At 41.7% G+C, this 20569-nt stretch overlaps 1 protein-coding gene across 4 annotated transcripts in view; it reads right to left on the bottom strand.

Annotated features, from left to right (window-relative positions):
- PTPN13 (protein tyrosine phosphatase non-receptor type 13) overlaps positions 1-20569 on the bottom strand; it is a 375298-nt gene that overhangs the window by 202854 nt on the left and 151875 nt on the right. For all 4 annotated transcript variants that reach the window (XM_089670565.1, XM_089670567.1, XM_089670566.1 and 1 more), the window contains exon 4: positions 14900-14965. In XM_089670565.1, the coding sequence (XP_089526691.1) occupies positions 14900-14965 (66 nt within the window). The remainder of the gene's footprint in view (positions 1-14899; positions 14966-20569) is intronic.

Genomic DNA, 20569 nt, shown 5'->3' with positions numbered 1-20569 from the left:
GTTTTTAAAACTGATGGCTTCAAAACTGTATAGCGTTGCAGAGGTGAAGAGTACAAAGAAAAATGTATGGTGCCTGCAGTGAAACATGGTGACAGTATACTTCTGTGGGGCTGCATGAGAGCTTTTGGTGTTGGGGAGCTGCATTTCATTGATGATATCATGAATTCTCAGATCTACTGCTCTATATTGAAAGAGAAGGCACTCTGTGCCTTTGGTTATCGTGCACTTTGCCAACATGACAATGATCTAAAACTCACATCTAAGGCCACTGTTGAATTTCTGAAGAACAGGGTGAAAGTGATTCAGTGGCCAAGTATGTTCCCTCAGCTGAACCCAATTGCACACCTAGGGGGAATTCTGAAGAGACAAGTTGAGCATCACTCGCCATCCAGCATCCTGGTTTAAAAAGAGGTCATTCTTGAAGAATAGAAAAAGATAGATATTGCAATATGTCACCAATTTGTTCATTCCATGCATAGAAGACTCATACAAAATACTAGATGTAGTAGTTTTTGGTGTGGGGTATATTCATTTTTGCATCAACTAATTTGAGTAAAACTGAAGATTTTGTAATCCAAGTTATATTATTAACCTTACTTTCATGTAAGTGTTCTATAAAACTCAGTTATGCAAAAATTTTGGAAATTGTTCTTATGTTTACTGAGATATTGATTAAAATCGTACTTTTCAAAAGGGGTGTTTTCATTTATGCTGAGCACTGTACATGGGGCTCATGCCCACGTCTGATCGGCTTCTGAGTCTTGGGCCTACTGCAAACATTATTTCATGACAGTTTGCATGGATGCCCGGTTGTCTTTTTTAGATTGCCCTATATTTGGCCTTTTCGCACCTCAGCAGTAATTAACTTCAGACCTTTTTATAAAACCAACAAAAACAAAGTGCGCTTGGTGAAAGTCAGAGTGATGATGCAATGACATGCACAACCAACAGTCAATATGTCCAATTCTAATGCTTTAATAGATCGATAAAACCATAATAACCATATTCCAAGAATTCCATGTGATAGTATGGCACAAAATGAAAGACTGGCACAAGTCATATGCTGAAATTAGGAGCGGCTTACCGAAATTATGACATGGCTGTGGGGAGTCTGGATAGTGAACTCAGATGGAAGAAGGGTAGAAGAGCAGTGGATTGTAAGGAGTGTACCCACAAACCAATAGCCTAATGTAGTATCACTATAGAGACCCGGAAGACCTCCTTGGTGTCTCCGAAGCCCGCGCTGGAAATTATATCACGGCTTACTGGAAGTGACCTCAGTAAAGCGCAGGAAAGCCAACAGCCACCATGAACCCTCAGCAGGAGTGACACTGGCCAAAACAAATCCAGGTTACCATGACAATGCGTTTCGCACGAATCAGTGCTTTGTCACAGTCAATTGGTAACCAGGGTGAAGAGGAATATAAATAGTCAAGCCCTTAAACAATTAGTAGAGCAGGCCTTCACAGATGGAGTACTGGACAAAAAGGATAAGCAGTTTTTATTGCCCCATGTGTGTGCAGTACCCCATACTTTTATCATCTCCCAAAGGTTCATAACTGCTTAGTTAATCCTCCGGGTCGACTTATAGTGGCCAGTATGAATAGTTTCCTTAGTGGATTTTCTCAACACATTGATAATTTTCTTCAACCTGTTGTGACTCAATTGCCTTCTTATATTCGTGACTCAGGACATGTTATAGAACTATTAAAATCTTACTCTTGGGAGAGAGATTACTATTGGGCTTCATTGGATGTAGTATCACTATATACTTCCATACCTCATCGAGTTGGACTGACAGAATTGTGTTCTTTCGGATCCAAGGATCCTCTCATGAGTTCTAGACAAGCTCAGTTCCTAGTTGACAGCATGAGATTTTGCCTAAAACATAATTATTTCATGTTCGCTGATGATTTCTACTTGCAAACCCATGGCACCGACATGGGGACCAATTTTGCCCAGGTTTATGACAACATTACTTTGGGGTATTGGGAGGAGTTGCACATCTGGAAGAACAATCCTTTTGCCCAACACCTAAGCTTTTATGGTAGATATATTGATGATATCATCATCATACGGTGTGGCTCTGCAGATGACTTCTCCTCCTTTGTATCCCATTGCAACAACAATTCTCTAGGGTTTATTTTTACTTCATACTCCTAATGGTCACGGGACCAGCCTCCATCACCCCCCCCCCCCTCATTTTGCCTTTATCCCATGTTGGTTGTGGGATTTAGCGCTTAGTGGTTTGTTTATTTCACACCTTTTTATCTCTGCCATTGCTAAGGCCTGGAAAACTCTTGTCTCGTCTGTTGCTTTCCAGGGGGTGAAAACCAGGATGACCGCTCTGATGGTTAGTGAGCAGATGTCCAGTATTTTGAAGGATTTACAAAATTTTTTTGAAAGTCTGGGAACCATAGATAAGTTACTCCCTTACATCCCTACCCCCAACTAGTTATGGTCGACTATGAAGCTCATTTGTTTAGGTCCCGTGTCCGTGGTACTCACCCTCTCCTAGAACCTCTCTCTCCTTCTTTCCCTTATCTTTTCTTTGTTTCCTTACACTTCCCTTCATTTTGAACATGAAGGCTAACAATGAAGAATGATGTACTCTAGCAGACAGTGCAGTATTGTCTGGGACATTTACCTAATCTTTAACTTGGTCCTAGTAACAGTTTAATGTTATGTTACCTATTATGTGTACTCAAGCTGTTTCTTTACATGCCTGTATGATCTCACCCCTGTGTGGGTAAACCATGCCTTGTCCTGGCTTTTTGAAATTTCAATAAAAATATTGAAACAGAAAATAGTTCTAAGCCTTGGTATAAGATCAGGAGATTTGATAATCTCTGGAAGACCCCTAATTCTAATTTTAGATCTATATTGGTTTTCTTGATCATCCAGGTGAGAGGTTAGAGCTGTAATCTGCCTCTCTTGAATCTCCATTCTATCTTTAAACTGCTGTATAGCAGATAACATTCTCCTGGTCATTATCAAATCCAAATCAGCCTTCCTAGGCAAGGATCTTATGTTAGCTCTAATGTCCCAATCCAATTCAGCCAAGTCAGTCCTAGGTGTATTAAGCTGCTGCTTACCTTGCCCCTTGACTATAATGGTTGTTTCTGACTATTTGTGGGATTGTCTTCCCTAAAACCAATGGTGGCCACCATGTTAGGCACCTGTGAGGTGCTCTTGCCTTGTTCAGAAAAAAAAGAGGTTTTAAGAGGCCATCTGTCATACCTCCTCAATCAACAGCCTCAGAAAAAAACACCAATATTGCGCCCATAAATTTTATGAAAGTGGAAATAAACTGGGGAAACTGTTGGCTAGAGCTTTACGAGAAAGGAGGCAGCCTTGCCAGGTATACAAATTGTTGTCCTTGGAGGGACAACCCATTTTGAATTATGATTGCTAAACAATTTCATGACTTTAAAAATAGCCTCCATACACTTAAAGGAGACAGAGCACCCCAGGAGAGCTTAGTTCAGAGGGAAAGTTTGGGAATGTCTAGCAATACCTGAAGCTATCCTCTGAAGTGAACACTTTTCTGAACACTTTTTTTTAGAGAAACCAAGCACGCTGGAAGAAATAGAATTGTTAAGAGCTTCCTTTTGGGAAAAAGCCTAAAATAATTCTCTTATCTATTTATATAAAATTATAATTATTAAATAAGATAACCATTTAATGCATTATTTATAAAAAAAATTATTTATTCAATTTTATGAAGTACATATAGGTATTTGGTGACAATTGATCTATATTTTTGATACAGTTTATATTTTTCATCTTTTTATTACAATTAATTTTAATGTATGCTAAATAGCTTGTATTGTATATACTTTATTTGATAATGGCACATAGAGGGTTAATAACACCGGTATTTGCTCTGCATATATAAAGCAGATCCCAGGGTTGCTAGATCGACTTGAAAAATGAGGCCAGGCCCCCAAAATGTGTGGTCCTAGCAACCACACATCAGTGCTTCCTTTGCGTCACTGACTGGATCTACCGGTATCCTTACGGAGTGAAGCCGACTCCTTTCAAAGCCATGCATGCGCTCTGCACACACAATGGATTGTCAGTGTGTCAGAGCAGCCGCTGTCAGCTTGCTCCACTAGCTCACTTCTTTAAAGAGTGCTCCAAAGACATCTGCAGGGCAGATTTTTTCCCCAGCCTGCTGTGTCACCTACCCAAGAGGATGTAATAGCTATGACCTTATGTTTGTCTGATGAGCCTCTAAAGCATTTACTTTTATTAGTGCATATGATTAGGATTTTAATATATTCCCAATAAAAAGGGAGTTAATTACACTAGGGTATTTTGCGCTCTGTTGACTAGGTTTACACAGTATCTGGTTACATAGTTAGTCTGGCTGAAAAAAGACAAACGTTCATCTAGTTCAACCATAAAAAAAAAAAAAAATAATAATCCGATAGCCACAGTTGATCCAGAGGAAGGCAAAAAAAAACAAAACATTAAAGCATTGTCCAATTTGCTCCTGCAGGGGAAAACATTCCTTCCTGATCCCCAGAGAGGCATTTGGATATTCCCTAGATCAACTTTACCTATTAATGTTAGTCTCCAGTTATACACTGCTCAAAAAAATTAAAGGAGCAGTTTTTAGTCAGAGTATAGCATAAAGTGAATTAAACTCCTGGGATATTGATCGGTCAGTTAAGTAGCAGAGGGGGTTTTTAATCAGTTTCAGTTGCTTTGGTGTTAATGAAATTAACAACAGATGCACCAGGTGGGCAACAATGAGATGACTCCCAAAACAGGAATGGTTTTACAGGTGGATGCCACTGACATTTTTTTCCCTACTACTCCTCTTTTCTGACTGTTTTTCACTAGTTTTGCATTTGGCTAGGGTCAGTGTCATTACTGATAGCATGAGGCAATACCTGGACCTTACAGAGGTTACACAGGCAGTCCAACTCCTCCAAGATGACACATCAATACGTGCCATTTGCTGTGTCTCCCAACACAGTCTCAAGAGAATGGAGGCGATTCCAGGAGACAGGCAGTTACTCTAGGAGACCTAGACAGGGCCATAGAAGGTCCTTAACCTATCAGCAGGATGGGTATCTACTCCTTTGTGCAAGGAGGAACAGGATGAGCACTGCCAGAGACCTACAATATGACCTCCATTGGGCCACTGGTGTGAATGTCTCTGACTAAACAATCAGAAACAGACTTCATGAGGGTGGCCTGACGCCCCGACATCCTCTAGTGGGCCCTGTGCTCACTGCCCAGCACCATAGAGCTCGATTGGCATTTCCCATTGAACACCAGAATTGGCAGGTCCACCACTGGCGCCCTGTGCTTTTCACAGATGAGAGCAGGTTCACCCTGAGCACATGTGACAGACGTGAAAGGGTCTGAAGAAGCTTTGGGGAACATTATGCTGCCTGTAACATCGTTCAGCATGACCATTTTGGTGGTGGGTCAGTGATGGTCTGGGAAGGCAAATCCATGGAGGGACGCACAGACCTACACATTGGCACTCTGACTGCCATTAAGTATGGGGATGAAATCCTTGGACCCATTGTCAGAACCTACACAGGTGCAGTGGGTCCTGGGTTCCTCCTGGTGCACAACAATGCCCAGCCTCGTGTGTCAAGAGTATGCAAGCAGTTCCTGGAGGATGAAGGAATTGAATGGCCCCCACGCTTGCCTGACCAAAATCCAATAGAACACCTCTGGGATATCATGTTTCGGTCCATCCGGCACCGCCAGTTTGCACCTTGTCCAGGAGCTCAGTGATGCCCTGGTCCACATATGGGCAGAAATACACCAGGACACGACCCGTCATCTCATTAGGAGCATGCCACGATGTTGTCAGGCATGCATACAAGCACGTGGGGGCCATACATACTACTGAGTACCATTTTGAGTTGCTGCAATGAAATTTCAGCACAATGGATTAGCCTGCTGCATCATTTTTTCACATTGATTTTCAGGGTGTCTTTGAATTCAGTCCTCCATAGGTTGATAATTTTCATTTCCATCAAACAATGGGGCATCCTTACATTCCTAACACATTTCCCAGTCCATATCAGTATAGATATTCAGCATGATATTTTCCCCCATTGAGATCTGATGTGTTTTCAAAGTGTTCCTTAAATTATTGAGCAGTGTATTATGTGTATTTATGAAGGAATCCAATTCTTTTTTAAAGCAATCTACGGAGCTGGCCAGAACCAACTCTTGAGGGAGTCTATTCCACATTTTCACAACTCTTACTGTGAAGAAACCTTTCCGTGTTTGGAGATTACATTTCTTTTCCTCCAGACGTAAAGCGTGCCCCCTTGTCCTCTGTGATGACCTCAGAGTGAATAACTCTGCACTCAGTACACTGATGTATTTATACATGTTGATCATATTACCACTTAATCTACTTTTCTCAAGAGAGAATAAATTCAATTCATTTAATCTTTCCTCATAGCTGAGCACCTCCATGCCTCTTATCAGTTTAGTTGTCCTTCTCTGCACTTTCTCTAGTTCCTCAATATTCTTTTTGTGAATTAGTGCCCAAAACTGAACTGCAAATTCCAGATAAGGTATTAGTAATGATTTTTACAGGGGTAAAATATCTCTCTCTCTGGAGTCTATAACTCTTTTAATACAAGAGAGGATTTTGTAACTTTAGAAACCGCAGGTTGGCATTGCATGCCATTAAGCTTACGATCTACCAGAACTCCCAGATCCTTCTCCACCATTGATTCCCCCCCCAGTTTTACACCCCCTAGTATGTATGATGCATGCATATTCTTAGCCCCCAAGTGCATAACTTTACATTTATCAACAGTAAACCTCATTTGCCACATAGTTGTCCAATTAAACAGTGCATTGAGGTCAGCTTGTAAATTGAAGACATTCTGTAAGGATGTTATTCCACCGCAAAGCTTGGTGTCATATTCAAAAGACTGAAAAGGTATTTTTAATCCCAGACTCTATATCATTTATAAATATATTTTTAGCCAGTTTTCTATCCATTTACACTAATTTTTCCAAGCCCGTAGACTTTACCTTACACATTAGCCATGTGTGGGGAACTGTGTCAAACGCTTTTCAAAATTCAAGTACAGTTGCAAGAAAAAGTATGTGAACCCCTTGGGATTACGTGGAGTTTTGCATGAATTGGGCATAAAATGTGCTCTGAACGTCATCTAAGTCACAACAATAGAAGAACACAGTCTGCTGAACATAATACTACACAAACATTAGATGTTGCCATGGTTTAATTGCACATAACATGTAAACATTCACAGTGCAGGGAGGAAAAAATATGTGAGGCCCTAGCTTAATGACTTCTCCCAGAGCTAATTGGAGCCAGGAGTGAGCCAACCTTGACTCCAATCAGTGTGATGATATTGGATGTGTTGCTGACAGCTGTCCTGCCCTTAAAAAACACACACCTGTCTTGGGTTTACTGGTTTCAAGAAGCACTGTCTGATGTGAACCATGCCTCGCAGAAAAGAGCTCTCAGAAGACCTACGATCAAGGATTCTTGACTTGCATGAAGCTGGAAAGGGTTACAAAAGTATCTCCAAAAGCCTTGATGTTCATGTGTCAACGGTAAGATAGACTGTCTACAAATGGAGAAAGTTTAGCACTGTTGCTACTCTCCCTAGGCGTGGTCATCCTGTAAAAATGACTGCAAGAGCACAGCACAGAATGCTGCATGAGGTAAAGAAGAATCCCAGAGTGTCAGCTAAAGACCTACAGAAATCTCTGGCACATGCTAACATTTTTGTTGACACATCTACAATAAGGAAAACATTAAATAAGAATGGAGTACATGGGAGGACACCACGGAGGAAGCCATTGCTGTCCAAAAAGAATATTGCAGCACGTTTGAAGTTTGCAAAAGAGCACCTGGATGTTTCACAGCACTACTGGCAAAATATACTGTGGACAGATGAAACCAAGATTGAATTGTTTGGGAAGAACACACAACACTATGTGTGGAGAAAAAAAGGCACAGCACACCAACATCAAAACCTCATCCCCACTGTAAAACATGGAGGAGGGAGCATCATGGTTTGGGGCTGCTTTGCTGCCTCAGGGCCTGGACGGATTGTTGTCATTGATGGGAAAATGAATTCCAGGGTTTATCAAGACATTTTGCAGGAAAACGTACGACCATCTGTCTGCCAACTGAAGCTCCACAGAGGATGGGTGATGCAACAGGACAATGACCCAAAGCATACAAGTAATTCAACAAAACAATGGCTGCAACAGCACAGAATACGCCTTCTGACCTCAACCCGATTGAAATGCTGTGCCATGACCTTAAGAGAGCGATTCACACCAGACATCCCAAGAATATTGCTACACTGAAACAGTTTTGTGAAGAGGAGTGGTCCAAAATTACTCCAGATCGTTGTGCAGGTCTGATCTGCAACTACAGGAAACGTTTGGTTGAGGTTATTGCTGCCAAAGGAGGGTCAACCAGTTATTAAGTCCAAAGGTTTACATACTTTTTCCTCCCTGCACTGTGAATGTTTACATGTTATGTGCAATTAAACCATGGCAACGTCTAATGTTTGTGTAGTATTATGTTCAGCAGACTGTGTTCTTCTATTGTTGTGACTTAGATGACGTTCAGAGCACATTTTATGCCCAATTCATGCAAAACTCCACGTAATCCCAAGTGGTTCACATACTTTTTCTTGCAACTGTATACCACATCCACAGCCACCCCTCTGTCCAAGATTGTGTTCACCTCCTCATAAAAAGAAATCAGATTTGTTTGACAACTTCTTTTTTATGAATCCATGTGGTCTGTAGTTTAAAATATTTTTTTCAAGCAACAACTTATCTATGTGGTCTTTTGTTAAACGTTCCAGTATCTTCCCAACTATAAAAGTTAAACTAACAGGTCTATAATTACTTGGTAAAGATTTTGATTCCTTTTTGAATATAGGCACCACATTGGCCTTACACCAATCCAGTGGTACTATGCCAGTAATTAAAGAGTCCCTAAAAATGAGAAACAATGGCTTTGAAATGACAGAGCTCAATTCTTTAAGGACCCATGGGTGTATGCCATCAGCACCAGGTGCTTTATTCACCTTTATTCTGTCTAAATATTTCTGGATCATATCAATTGTGAGCCAATGTGAATCATCTGGGGCTGTGTCAATACCATGCACATTATGGACAAGAGCTCCCCCATGCTCCTTTGTATAACAGAGCTGAAGAAGGTATTTAATAAATTTGTCTTTTCTTTCTCCCCAGTCACCCACTCTAGATTATTTTGTAAAGCACCTACATGCTCGGACCGGACCTTTTTACTATTAATATATTTGAAGAATTTTTGGGGGTTCGTCTTTTATCCTTTGCAATCTGTCATTCATTTTCAATTTTTGAGGCCTTGATTTCCTTTTTACATATTCTGTTATATTCTTTGTAATGTTCAAATGCTGATAGCATTCTTTCATTTTTATATTTTATAAAATCTCTTTTCTTAATATTTATAGCTTTTTTAACTTTGGCTGTAAGCCACATAGGTTTTATTTTTAGCCTTTTAAACTTGTTGCGCATAGGAATATATTTTACAGTGTGTTCACATACAGTCTTTTTGAAGAACTCCCATTTCTGTGTTGTGCTCATCGATGTCAATATTCCCTCCCAGTCTAAGTCTTGAAGAGCAGCTTTCAGACTTGGAAAATTAGCTCTCTTAAAGTCGAGTTGTTTTTTATTTTTTCCATATTTGCTTGTTGTTTATAGCCAACAATAAATTAAATCATGTTATGGTCACTGCTACTCAGATGTTCTTTCATATGGACATTAGTAATACGTTCTGCATGGTTTGAGATTACGAGGTCCAGCAGAGCATCATTCCTGATTGGGGCCTCTATAAACTGTACCATAAAACTGTCCTGTAGCAGGTTTATAAATGTTTGCCCTTTAACCGTTCTTGCAGTGCCATTACTCCAGTCAATTTCTGGGTAGTTAAAATCCCCCATTATTATCACTGTTCCAGCCCTTGCAGCCCTTTCGATCTGTGCAAGGATTAGAGTCTCCACCTTCTCACTAACACTGGGTGGCCTATAACAAACTCCAACGATTACCTTTGTAGTACACACCCCCATGTGCAGTTCCACCCATAATGCTTCAGCCTCATCACACTCTCCATCAACTAGGTCCTCTTTCACACTCACTTTGAGATCACTTCTCACAGAGACAGACACCACCACCACCTTTCTTTTTTACCCTGTCTCTCCGAAAGAGAACATAGCTAGGATATTAATGGCCCAGTCATGTGAAGAGTGAAGCCAGGATTTAGCAATACCAATTAAATCATAGTTCTCTTCATACACCAAAGCTTCTAATTTTGCGTGGTAGACTTCTGGCATTGGTGAACAAACACTTTAATGCACTGACACCTTTTGCACATGTATTTTGAATATTTTCTATTTTCGTACAAATGGTACCAATTCCAATGGTTGTTTGTAACATAGGAACCTTTTTATCACCTGCCATAGCCCTCCCCCCATCTTTCCTCATTCCACCCACCAATAGTGTCTGACTCCTGTCTGATCTGTCTGCCCCATTATAATCAAATTCTCCCTCCCCCCTCGATCCTAGTTTAAATACTCCTCCAGTCATCCCATAAACCTCTTCCCCAGCACAGCAGACCCCCTTCCATTTATGTGCAAACCAGAAATCAGCCCAGTGCTCTAGAAGTCAGCCCAGTCCTCCTTACTGATACTGAGAGAGCTGTATCAACCTTTTTGCTAGAGAGACTTCAAACCTTCGTGGCCGAACTGTGTGTAATTACAAATACCAGTGGATTGGAATATAGCGGATCTTATATTTTTCAACAAGCGCAGTCGCTATTTGTTAAACAATGTTGTCAAATTAGCAGATTTAGATGCATCTGCTAACACTATTCAAGAACTTAAAGTAACATTTTTTTACTGATTTAATAAAAGCTGACCATTGTATAATAAATGAAAAGCGGACCATTGTATAATAAATGTTTTTTACATTTAAAACCGCTTAAAGTATACAGATTCCATACCTGTAAGTCTGCTGTGGTAGTGCAGAATCACTGTAGTAGTCAGTGCCTCTACAGTGATTGCCCTGGTCTTCTAGGTCCTGTCCTGATCAGCTGCCTTTGTCCATGGTGAACACAAGGGGTCACCCGCTATGGTTCCATTTACAGGAGGCTTTGCATTTTTTTCAATGCATAAAAAGGCCTTCTCTTATTGGGGAAGATGGAGAGGCATGGGTGGGGGGCAATTACCGGAACCAAGCCCCTGTGTGTCTCTTCCTGCAGAAGCTGGAAGCAACCTTCTCCTCCTATTGCTTCCACCAGCTTTCAGTTGCTGCAGGGAGGGACACATAGGGCATTGTTCCTGTAATTTCCCCCTGCCACGCTGATCACCTTCCCTGTGCACCACCCTCTTCCCCCTGCTGCCCAGGCTCCACCTGCAGCACTGCCAGCTTCCCTCCTCTTCTCTCCCGCCAGCTGCTGCTGTTGGGGTAGGGTGCTGGATATTCAGAAAGCAGAAAAGGAGAGGAGGCCAGGAAATGTGTCATACTTATCAGCCCCTTCCTTTACTGAATGAACACAATTAAGTGATTTCCACCAATCAGTCACTGTGTTCATAAATGAGGCATAGAAAACTGAGGATATACATTCCTCAGTCTTCTTCTCTGTAGCCTAAGCTAAACTGGACAATGAATAACCAGAAAGTGCTCTGTACAGAGGCTCTTGTTCATTCACAAACTGAAGCATAATAACAGCAATCTCTTTCTTTGTCTCAAAAGTGAAAATATTGTTGTAATATTTTGGTGGTGGTGGTGGGGGGGGGGTTGCAAGGTAGGCTGTACAAGGCCCTGTAATTTCTCACAGCAGCCCTGTGCAGAATGGTAGATGCTCAGCACAATACCAGGAAGCCTGGAAATCACTACTATAGTAGCAGCAGCTATCACAGTGATTTTTTGCTTCCACAGTGGACCAACATGTATAATTACATTGATCCGAGTTGGACCAATGTAACCATTCAATATAAAAGGAATTTAATATATAGGTGAGTGCTGGAAATGTATAAGAAGCAGCTAACACATAAGATGAAGGTAACAATCCCCTATAGGTATATGTGTAGAAAAGTGCAGTGCTAAAAATGCATCAAAAAGAACTACAGTAATGCTGACGTCACACAAATGGGGTGGAGCCGCATTTGCTGCTGTCACGCCGCTGCTGCCGAAGAACGGAGCAGTGGCCATCTTGGTACATTTTTTATACTTGCAACTCTTTGTTTCCACGTGGATACTTTTTAATATTTGAAATAAATACTACACTATATGAAACCTTCTGGCTCCTCTGGTGAGCTATTTCCTTTAGGACAAAGGCTGACTCCCTAATTAGTGCCCAGGATGAATTGGTCCGTTTTATCCTCTTCACTGCCTTCCATTCCCAGATGTGTTATGCTTCATTGCCTGTTACCAGTTTTCATCTGGTGAGTGTACATCTGAGAGAGGTGGTGGATTCTCCTGTGTGATCAATAACACAGTTTCACTCTGCACTTTTATTTTGCCGCAGCTTATGGTTTTACGGACATTTACATGTCATTTATGGATATTTGACTATACTATTAGCACGTTCAATCTCGGACATTAATACATTATTTTATTAGTTTATATATCTTAACCTCAATTATATCTATTTAATATTGCCATTTCAGTGCACTTTGCTTCACGTATTACCACGGACATTATTATACTAATATTTTGTCTACGTTGCCCTTTACCGTTCTGTTTTGTTTTCAGAGCTGATATGCTGACAAATTTGCACTTTACTGTTCCGCTCAATTTATACAGTTTATGATGCACTTTACTGATTTGATTGATTTCTAGATTTTTTATTTGCTGATGGTTTTGCACTTTTATGTGTTGCACTTTATTATTCTGCATTACTGTAGTTCTTTTTGATGCATTTTTAGCCCAGCGCTTTTCTACACATTCAATATAAAACCATACCTAGAGTTCAGCTTTAAATAGCCAAGGGCGAGTAACAAAAATAAAAGATTAGAGTCATCCACAATATTCTGAGCTCAATACTACCATACGTACAGTGCCTTGAAAAAGTAGTTCTACCCCTTGAAATTTTCCACATTTTGTCATGTTACAACCAAAAACGAATTTGGGATTTTATGTGGTAGACCAACACAAAGTGGCACATAATTGTGAAGTGGAAGGAAAATGATAAATGGTTTTCAACATTTTTTACAAATAAATATCTGAAAAGTGGGGCGTGTATTTGTAGTCAGTCCCCCTGAGTAAATACTTTGTAGAACCACCTTTCACTGCAATTACAGCTGCAAGTCTTTTTGGGGATGTCTCTGCCAGCTTTGCACATCTAGAGAGTGAAAATTTTGCCCATACTTTTTTGCAAAATAGCTCAAGCTCTGTCAGATTGGATAGAGAGTGTCTGAACAGCAATTTTCAAGTCTTGAAACAGATTTTCAATTGGATTTAGGTCTGGACTTTGATTTAGGTCTGGCCATTCTAACACATAAATATGATTTGATCTAAACCATTCCATTGTAGCTCTGGCTATATGTTTAGGGTCGTTGTCCTGCTGGAAGGTGAACCTCCACCCCAGTCTCAAGTCTTTTGCAGTCTCTAACAGGTTTTCTTCTAAGATTGCCCTGTATTTGGCTCCATCCATCTTCCCAACAACTCTGACCAGCTTCCCTGTCCATGCTGAAGAAAAGCATCCCCACAAAATGATGTTGCCACCACCATGATTCACGATGGGGATGGTGCGTTCAGAGTGATGTGCAGCGTTTTCCGCCACACAGAGCGTTTTGCGTTTAGGCCAAAAAGTTCAATTTTGGTCTCATCTGATCAGAGAACCTTCTTCCACATGTTTGCCGTGTCCCCCACATGGCTTCTCGCAAACTGCAAACAGGACTTCTTATGGCTTTCTTTCAACAATGGCTCTCTTCTTGCCACTCTTCCATAAAGGCCAGATTTGTGGAGTGCACGACTAATAGTTGTCCTGTGGACAGATTCTCCCACCTGAGCTGTGGATCTCTGCAGCTCATCCAGAGTTACCATGGGCCTCTTGGCTGCTTCTCTGATTAATGCTCTCCTTGCCTGACATGTCAGTTTAGGTGGATGGCCATGTCTTGGTAAGTTTGCATTTGTGCTATACTCTTTCCATTTTTGCATTGAACAGTGCTCTGTGAGATGGTCAAAGCTTGGGATATTTTTTTATAACCTAACCCAGCTTTAAACTTCTCCACAACTTTATCCCTGACCTGTCAGGTGTGTTCCTTGGCCTTCATGATGCTATTTGTTCACTAATGTTCTCTATCAAACCTCTGAGGGCTTCACGGAACAGCTATATTTATATGGAAATTAAATAACACACAGGTGGACTCTATTTACTAATTGTGACTTCTGAAGGCAATTGGTTCCACTAGTTCCATTAGATTTTAGTTAGAGGTATCAGAGTAAAGGGGGCTGAATACAAATGCATGCCACACTTTGAGATATTTATTTGTAAAAAAAAAATGTGAAAACCATTTATCATTTTCCTTCCACTTCACAATTATGTGCCACTTTATGTTGGTCTATCACATAAAATCCCAATAAATACATTTACATTTTTGGTTGTAGCATGGCAAAATGTGGAAAATTTCAAGGGGTAGGAATACTTTTTCAAGGCACTGTACATGTGGATACTACACAGAACTTGCAGAGGCAATTGGTGAAAAGTTTATGACAAACATCAATCTGGTTAGATATGCAAAAGTAGAAGTGATAGGCATGAGACATTCAAATCAGTGGACTGTGACAAATGAGCAGTAATACACAAACAGAACAAGCAAAAGCAATGATGTTTTACCTTTGGACATATATCATGTGGAATTACCTGGCTTTGTGGTACTTCATAATCTGCTCCCCAATATAAGGTCATTCCAAGGGAATAAATGTGAATCTGCAAGAAAAACAAGACAACAACATTATTTTACAAGTCTTTTGAATAGAGTTTGCAAATTCACTGCTTCATGATTCTATAAATAAAAAATTACTTTTTCTGTGTGTGTGATGTTTAATCAATCAATAATATTAATAATAATAATAAAAGTCACATCGCATATAAAATAGGAATATAGCAGAACACCAACTGTGCCTCAAGTGAAGGGACAGTCTATCAGAATCAAATCCTTCTGTCCCTCTTTCCTCCTTAGTTGTCCCTCTTTTAGGTCTGATGTACAGATCTTTATTAGAAGACAATGTGCGTTTGGGGCTGCTCACCCACATGTCTGTCACATTAGGACAAGCTGCTGTGTCTGTGCAGCACTGCATTCTAATAGACTTGAATGGGCTCCCGGCAAACAGCATATAAGAACATTAGAGTGCAATCTAAGTGCACTGGATGTCAAACATTTATTATAGAAAAATGACAAATGGTAACTCACACAGAAAAAGTTAAAATATACTCATCATCAACATGGATGTGGATCTCAGCAAGGGCAAAGCACCGGGTTCCAGTCCAGAAAAGCCCACAGAGATGGAAGTTGACCAAGTCTGGATAAGCTAAGACAGCAGGGGGGACCATCCTAAGTGCAGCATTGTAAGTAATATGAAAAGCACAAACAAACTGGCAGCTCATTCAATAAGAGATGAACAGCATAGGACATAGGTAATGGTGGATCCACTGGGCACTAACATCCTTGTTGGGAATCTGCAATGACTGCCACGGGCCAGGCTGTATACAGTATCTAGATGGCAGGCCGGAGACCAAGAAGCAAATACGTTTATGGAACACAAACGGGCCAGAAATGATGTCATATGTCAAGGAAGGACACATGGGAAGCATGACTGTGTTTTGAAGCATCCCGCCTCTTTGTCAAGCCAAAATCTTACTCCAGAGGCATTGTATTTATACTGCAGAGGAGGCACAGCAATAGAGGTTATATGTGGAAAAATACAGCATTGTCTACAAAATGAATCAAGGAGAAAAAAGGAGAATGAGAATAGTAATGGATGGATGGCTTAAACAACAGTATTAATTTCAATTTCTTTATTCAGGTCACTTGAAGACAGGGAGTTCAAAATAAAGATCCAGTACGGTTCTCTTTCACAGAGCCTCTGGAATCACTCTCCAGTGGAGTTTGTTTGAAATGGATTCAACAGCCAACACACACAGACCTTCAGATGATTTGTTGTGAAATTCTGCAAAGTGTGCTTTGTTTTTGTGTTCCTTCTTCAGAGTTTGGCTTGACAAAGTGGGATTCCTTGAAACACATAACCAAGCCCAGTGAGTGTCCCTCAACGTGTGATGTAATTTCCAGCCCACTTGCGTTTTATGCCACATAGACACTGTATACAGCCCAGCCCACAGTGGTTATTGCAGACTCCTGCACAGAGGACCCACCATTGCCCATGACACGTGCTGTTCATCTCTTATTGAGTGAGTTGCTGATTTTGTTTTGTACTTTTCAAATTACTCACAATGCTGAACAGGTTGGTGCCCCCGATGTCTTGTTAGCTTTTCCAGGCTTGGTCAGCTGCCAGCTCTGTGAGCTTTTCTGGACTGGATCCTGGTGCCTTGCCTTGCTGAGATCCTCATCCACATTGATAAGCATATGTTAACTGTTTCTATGTGATTTGCCAGTTGTCATTTTCCATAATAAAAAAGTTGACATCCATTACACCTAGACTGCGCGCTCTGCTGTTCTTATTTTTCATTATAGAGATTTTGTCAGTCTGCTGGAGGTGTTGCATAAAGGTGTTTTTAGATTTTTAGAGTTAACTTCCACCATAACCTATTTTAATGGACAGTTTATGGTCTTTCTGCTAAGTTCACATATATAGGAATAGGCATATAAGAGCCCAAAATACACTTCTTGCGCCATATCCCTATTTTTTATTCCTGCATGCAGAACCTGCTGGTTAGCGATAGAAAAAAATCAGGCCTCAGCATCCATGTGAACAGGACCCTAGGCAGCACTAGTAGTAGCAGCTCCCTGAATACAATGGAAATTTCTCCATCCACACCATTAATGCGAATGGGGGAATCAAACTATTTTTTTCGTCTCTCTTGAAGGATAAATGGCCAAAATTTGAGCCTGTCTTTATATACCTTTTCAATTTATGGTATGTAGATAAATTTGTATGTAATAACTATTGTAGAAAGAACACATATGCACAGTCAACTAATAATATTTTTCCAACATTATTTTGTAATGTTATAGATCTTCTTTAAACATTTCCATTTTGGAAAGCATCTAGATTTTGCCATATCACTTTTTTTACTGTACGACTATCTAAATTTCAGCTGCTTTGTCAGATTCTTTTTTCCTTTACATTTTAAACATGCCACATCTTTCTGATAAGGTAAAGGTGTGGCTCTAGCAAAATCAAGCCACATCACTAGCTTTCTATTTGTCTTTTGATGTTATCTCCTTTGAAATGTGTGTTTTACAGGGTTCTGTATAATTAACACTGAGAATGCAATACTTAAAAAGGTAAAAATCTTTTCTATGCTGTAAATAACTAGAAGAAAATATAAAATCTAGTTTTAGCTGATCTAGAGCATATTTAGTAGTAGCTGGATCACAAAAAAGCTGATGACACACAGGTGATCTTCTCGCAGCAATCCCCCCCCCAATATTTTGTTACAGCGATTTGTCGCTAAGAACCTCATAATAATTTTATATTCACTCGCTAACAGTGAAATTTTAAAGAAATTTGTTGCTCTGTTGCACTGAGATTCATCAGCAGCAAAATCGTTAATTGACAGAGATTCTTAATGTGCAATGTTTCAGCAATTGTTATGCATAGCTAAAAATCGATGAAGTGCGATTTGTAGCACAGCACAGTGCAATTCTGTAGGAATTCACAAGCAACTCTAGTGATCAAATGGCTAGCTACTAATTGCTGTTAAACACTGCCATTAGCAATTTGTAGCAGCTAATTGCCATCAGCCTTACTCTAAGGCAGGGGTGTCCCAAACTTTTTTGGAAGAGTGCCAGATTTGATGAAGTGAACATGTGCGAGGGCCGACCATTTTGCCCGACATTCTGATGAACCATTAACATTAAATGCAAATGAACTATTTTATGCAAAAGTTTATTGAAAACGGCATACTTTTCATTTTGTGACTTGGATGACAAATCTAAACAGGTGTTAAATCACTCTGCCAGCACAGGGAGAAGGAAAGCCCAAATCTCGCGAGATCTCGGAGGTCGCGAGATTTGGGCTTTGTTTCTCCTTGCACTGTCTGATGACATCAAGCGATCCTGAGCACCAATCCATTATAGCCCAAATTGATACCGTATTTTTCGCTCCATAAGACGCACCTGACCATAAGACGCACCTAGGTTTTAGAGGCGAAAAACAGGAAAAAAAAATTCTGAACCAATGGACTGCAGACATAGTACAGGAGATGACCAGAGACTGCGGACACAGTACATGAGATGACCAGAGACTGAGGACACAGTACAGGAGATGACCAGAGACTGCGGACACAGTACAGGAGATGGCCAGAGACTGCGGACACAGTACAGGAGATGGCCAGAGACTGCGGACACAGTACAGGAGATGGCCAGAGACTGCGGACACAGTACAGGAGATGACCAGAGACTGCGGACACAGTACAGGAGATGACCAGAGACTGCGGACACAGTACAGGAGATGACCAGAGACTGCGGACACAGTACAGGAGATGACCAGAGACTGCGGACACAGTACAGGAGATGACCAGAGACTGCGGACACAGTACAGGAGATGACCAGAGACTGCGGACACAGTACAGGAGATGACCAGAGACTGCGGACACAGTACAGGAGATGACCAGAGACTGCGGACACAGTACAGGAGATGACCAGAGACTGCGGACACAGTACAGGGGATGACCAGAGTCTGCGGACACAGTACAGGAGATGACCAGAGACTGCGGACACAGTACAGGAGATGACCAGAGACTGCGGACACAGTACAGGAGATGACCAGAGACTGCGGACACAGTACAGGAGATGACCAGAGACTGCGGACACAGTACAGGGGATGACCAGAGACTGCGGACACAGTACAGGAGATGACCAGAGACTGCGGACACAGTACAGGAGATGACCAGAGACTGCGGACACAGTACAGGAGATGACCAGAGACTGCGGACACAGTACAGGAGATGACCAGAGACTGCGGACACAGTACAGGGGATGACCAGAGTCTGCGGACACAGTACAGGAGATGACCAGAGACTGCGGACACAGTACAGGAGATGACCAGAGACTGCGGACACAGTACAGGAGATGACCAGAGACTGCAGACATAGTACAAGGGATGACCAGAGTCTGCGGACACAGTACAGGAGATGACCAGAGACTGCGGACACAGTACAGGGGATGACCAGAGTCTGCGGACACAGTACAGGAGATGACCAGAGACTGCGGACACAGTACAGGAGATGACCAGAGACTGCGGACACAGTACAGGAGATGACCAGAGACTGCGGACATAGTACAAGGGATGACCAGAGTCTGCGGACACAGTACAGGGGATGACCAGAGTCTGCGGACACAGTACAGGAGATGACCAGAGACTGCGGACACAGTACAGGAGATGACCAGAGGCTGCAGACACAGTACAGGAGATGACCAGAGACTGCGGACACAGTACAGGGGATGACCAGAGACTGCGGACACAGTACAGGAGATGACCAGAGACTGCGGACACAGTGCAGGGGATGACCAGAGACTGCGGACACAGTACAGGAGATGACCAGAGACTGCGGACACAGTACAGGAGATGACCAGAGACTGCGGACACAGTACAGGAGATGACCAGAGACTGCGGACACGGTACAGGAGATGACCAGAGACTGCGGACACAGTACAGGAGATGACCAGAGACTGCAGACATAGTAAATAATGGTAAATGGTAGCCCCAGTAGTAATTCCCTGCGCACCACCTGGGATCACTCGGCCCACGTTCCGGACCCCACAGATGAGCTGCCCAATATATAACTTACGGCCCTCCACTAGCGATTCTGCGAACGCCACTGAGGACTCCAGGGATCTGTCGAGCGGGAATTGACGTCATCAGCCGGCACACAGAGAAGGAAAGCAGAAATCTCACGAGATCTCGGACGTCGCGAGATTTGGGCTCTCCTTCCTGCACCAGCTGATGATGTCAAGAGATCGCTGGAGTCCTCAGTAGCTTTCAGGGAATCACTACCGGGGGCCGTAAGTTATGTATTTGGGTAGCTCACCTGTGGGGCCGTTTCAGTCCGGAACGCGGGCCGCAATTGGCCCGCGGGCCGGACTTTGGACATGCCTGCTCTAAGGTCTTTAAAGAATTAATTTTAGATAACCATATAATCTCATACCACAAACGTTTTGTGAGATTGTATATTCATTCACACAAAAATCTATGTACAGTACTTAGTTTGAAATAAGGAGTGTGTGGAGGGAAACAGGAACAGAGTCTCATACAAGCACTTTGGACAAAAAAAAAAAGTAACAACCAATTCTTACCCTGAAGCTACAATAATGTGTGAAGTCAACCTCTGCATCATCAACCTCTGCATTGT

The sequence above is a fragment of the Staurois parvus genome, unplaced genomic scaffold (genome assembly GCF_062004578.1).
Source record: "Staurois parvus isolate SC_StPar_1 unplaced genomic scaffold, SC_StPar_1.0 ptg000091l, whole genome shotgun sequence".
In the NCBI taxonomy this organism is placed as follows: Eukaryota; Metazoa; Chordata; class Amphibia; order Anura; family Ranidae; genus Staurois; species Staurois parvus.
The sequence above is the reverse complement of the archived record's forward strand: the minus strand, read 5'-3'. Positions and strand labels throughout refer to the sequence as shown.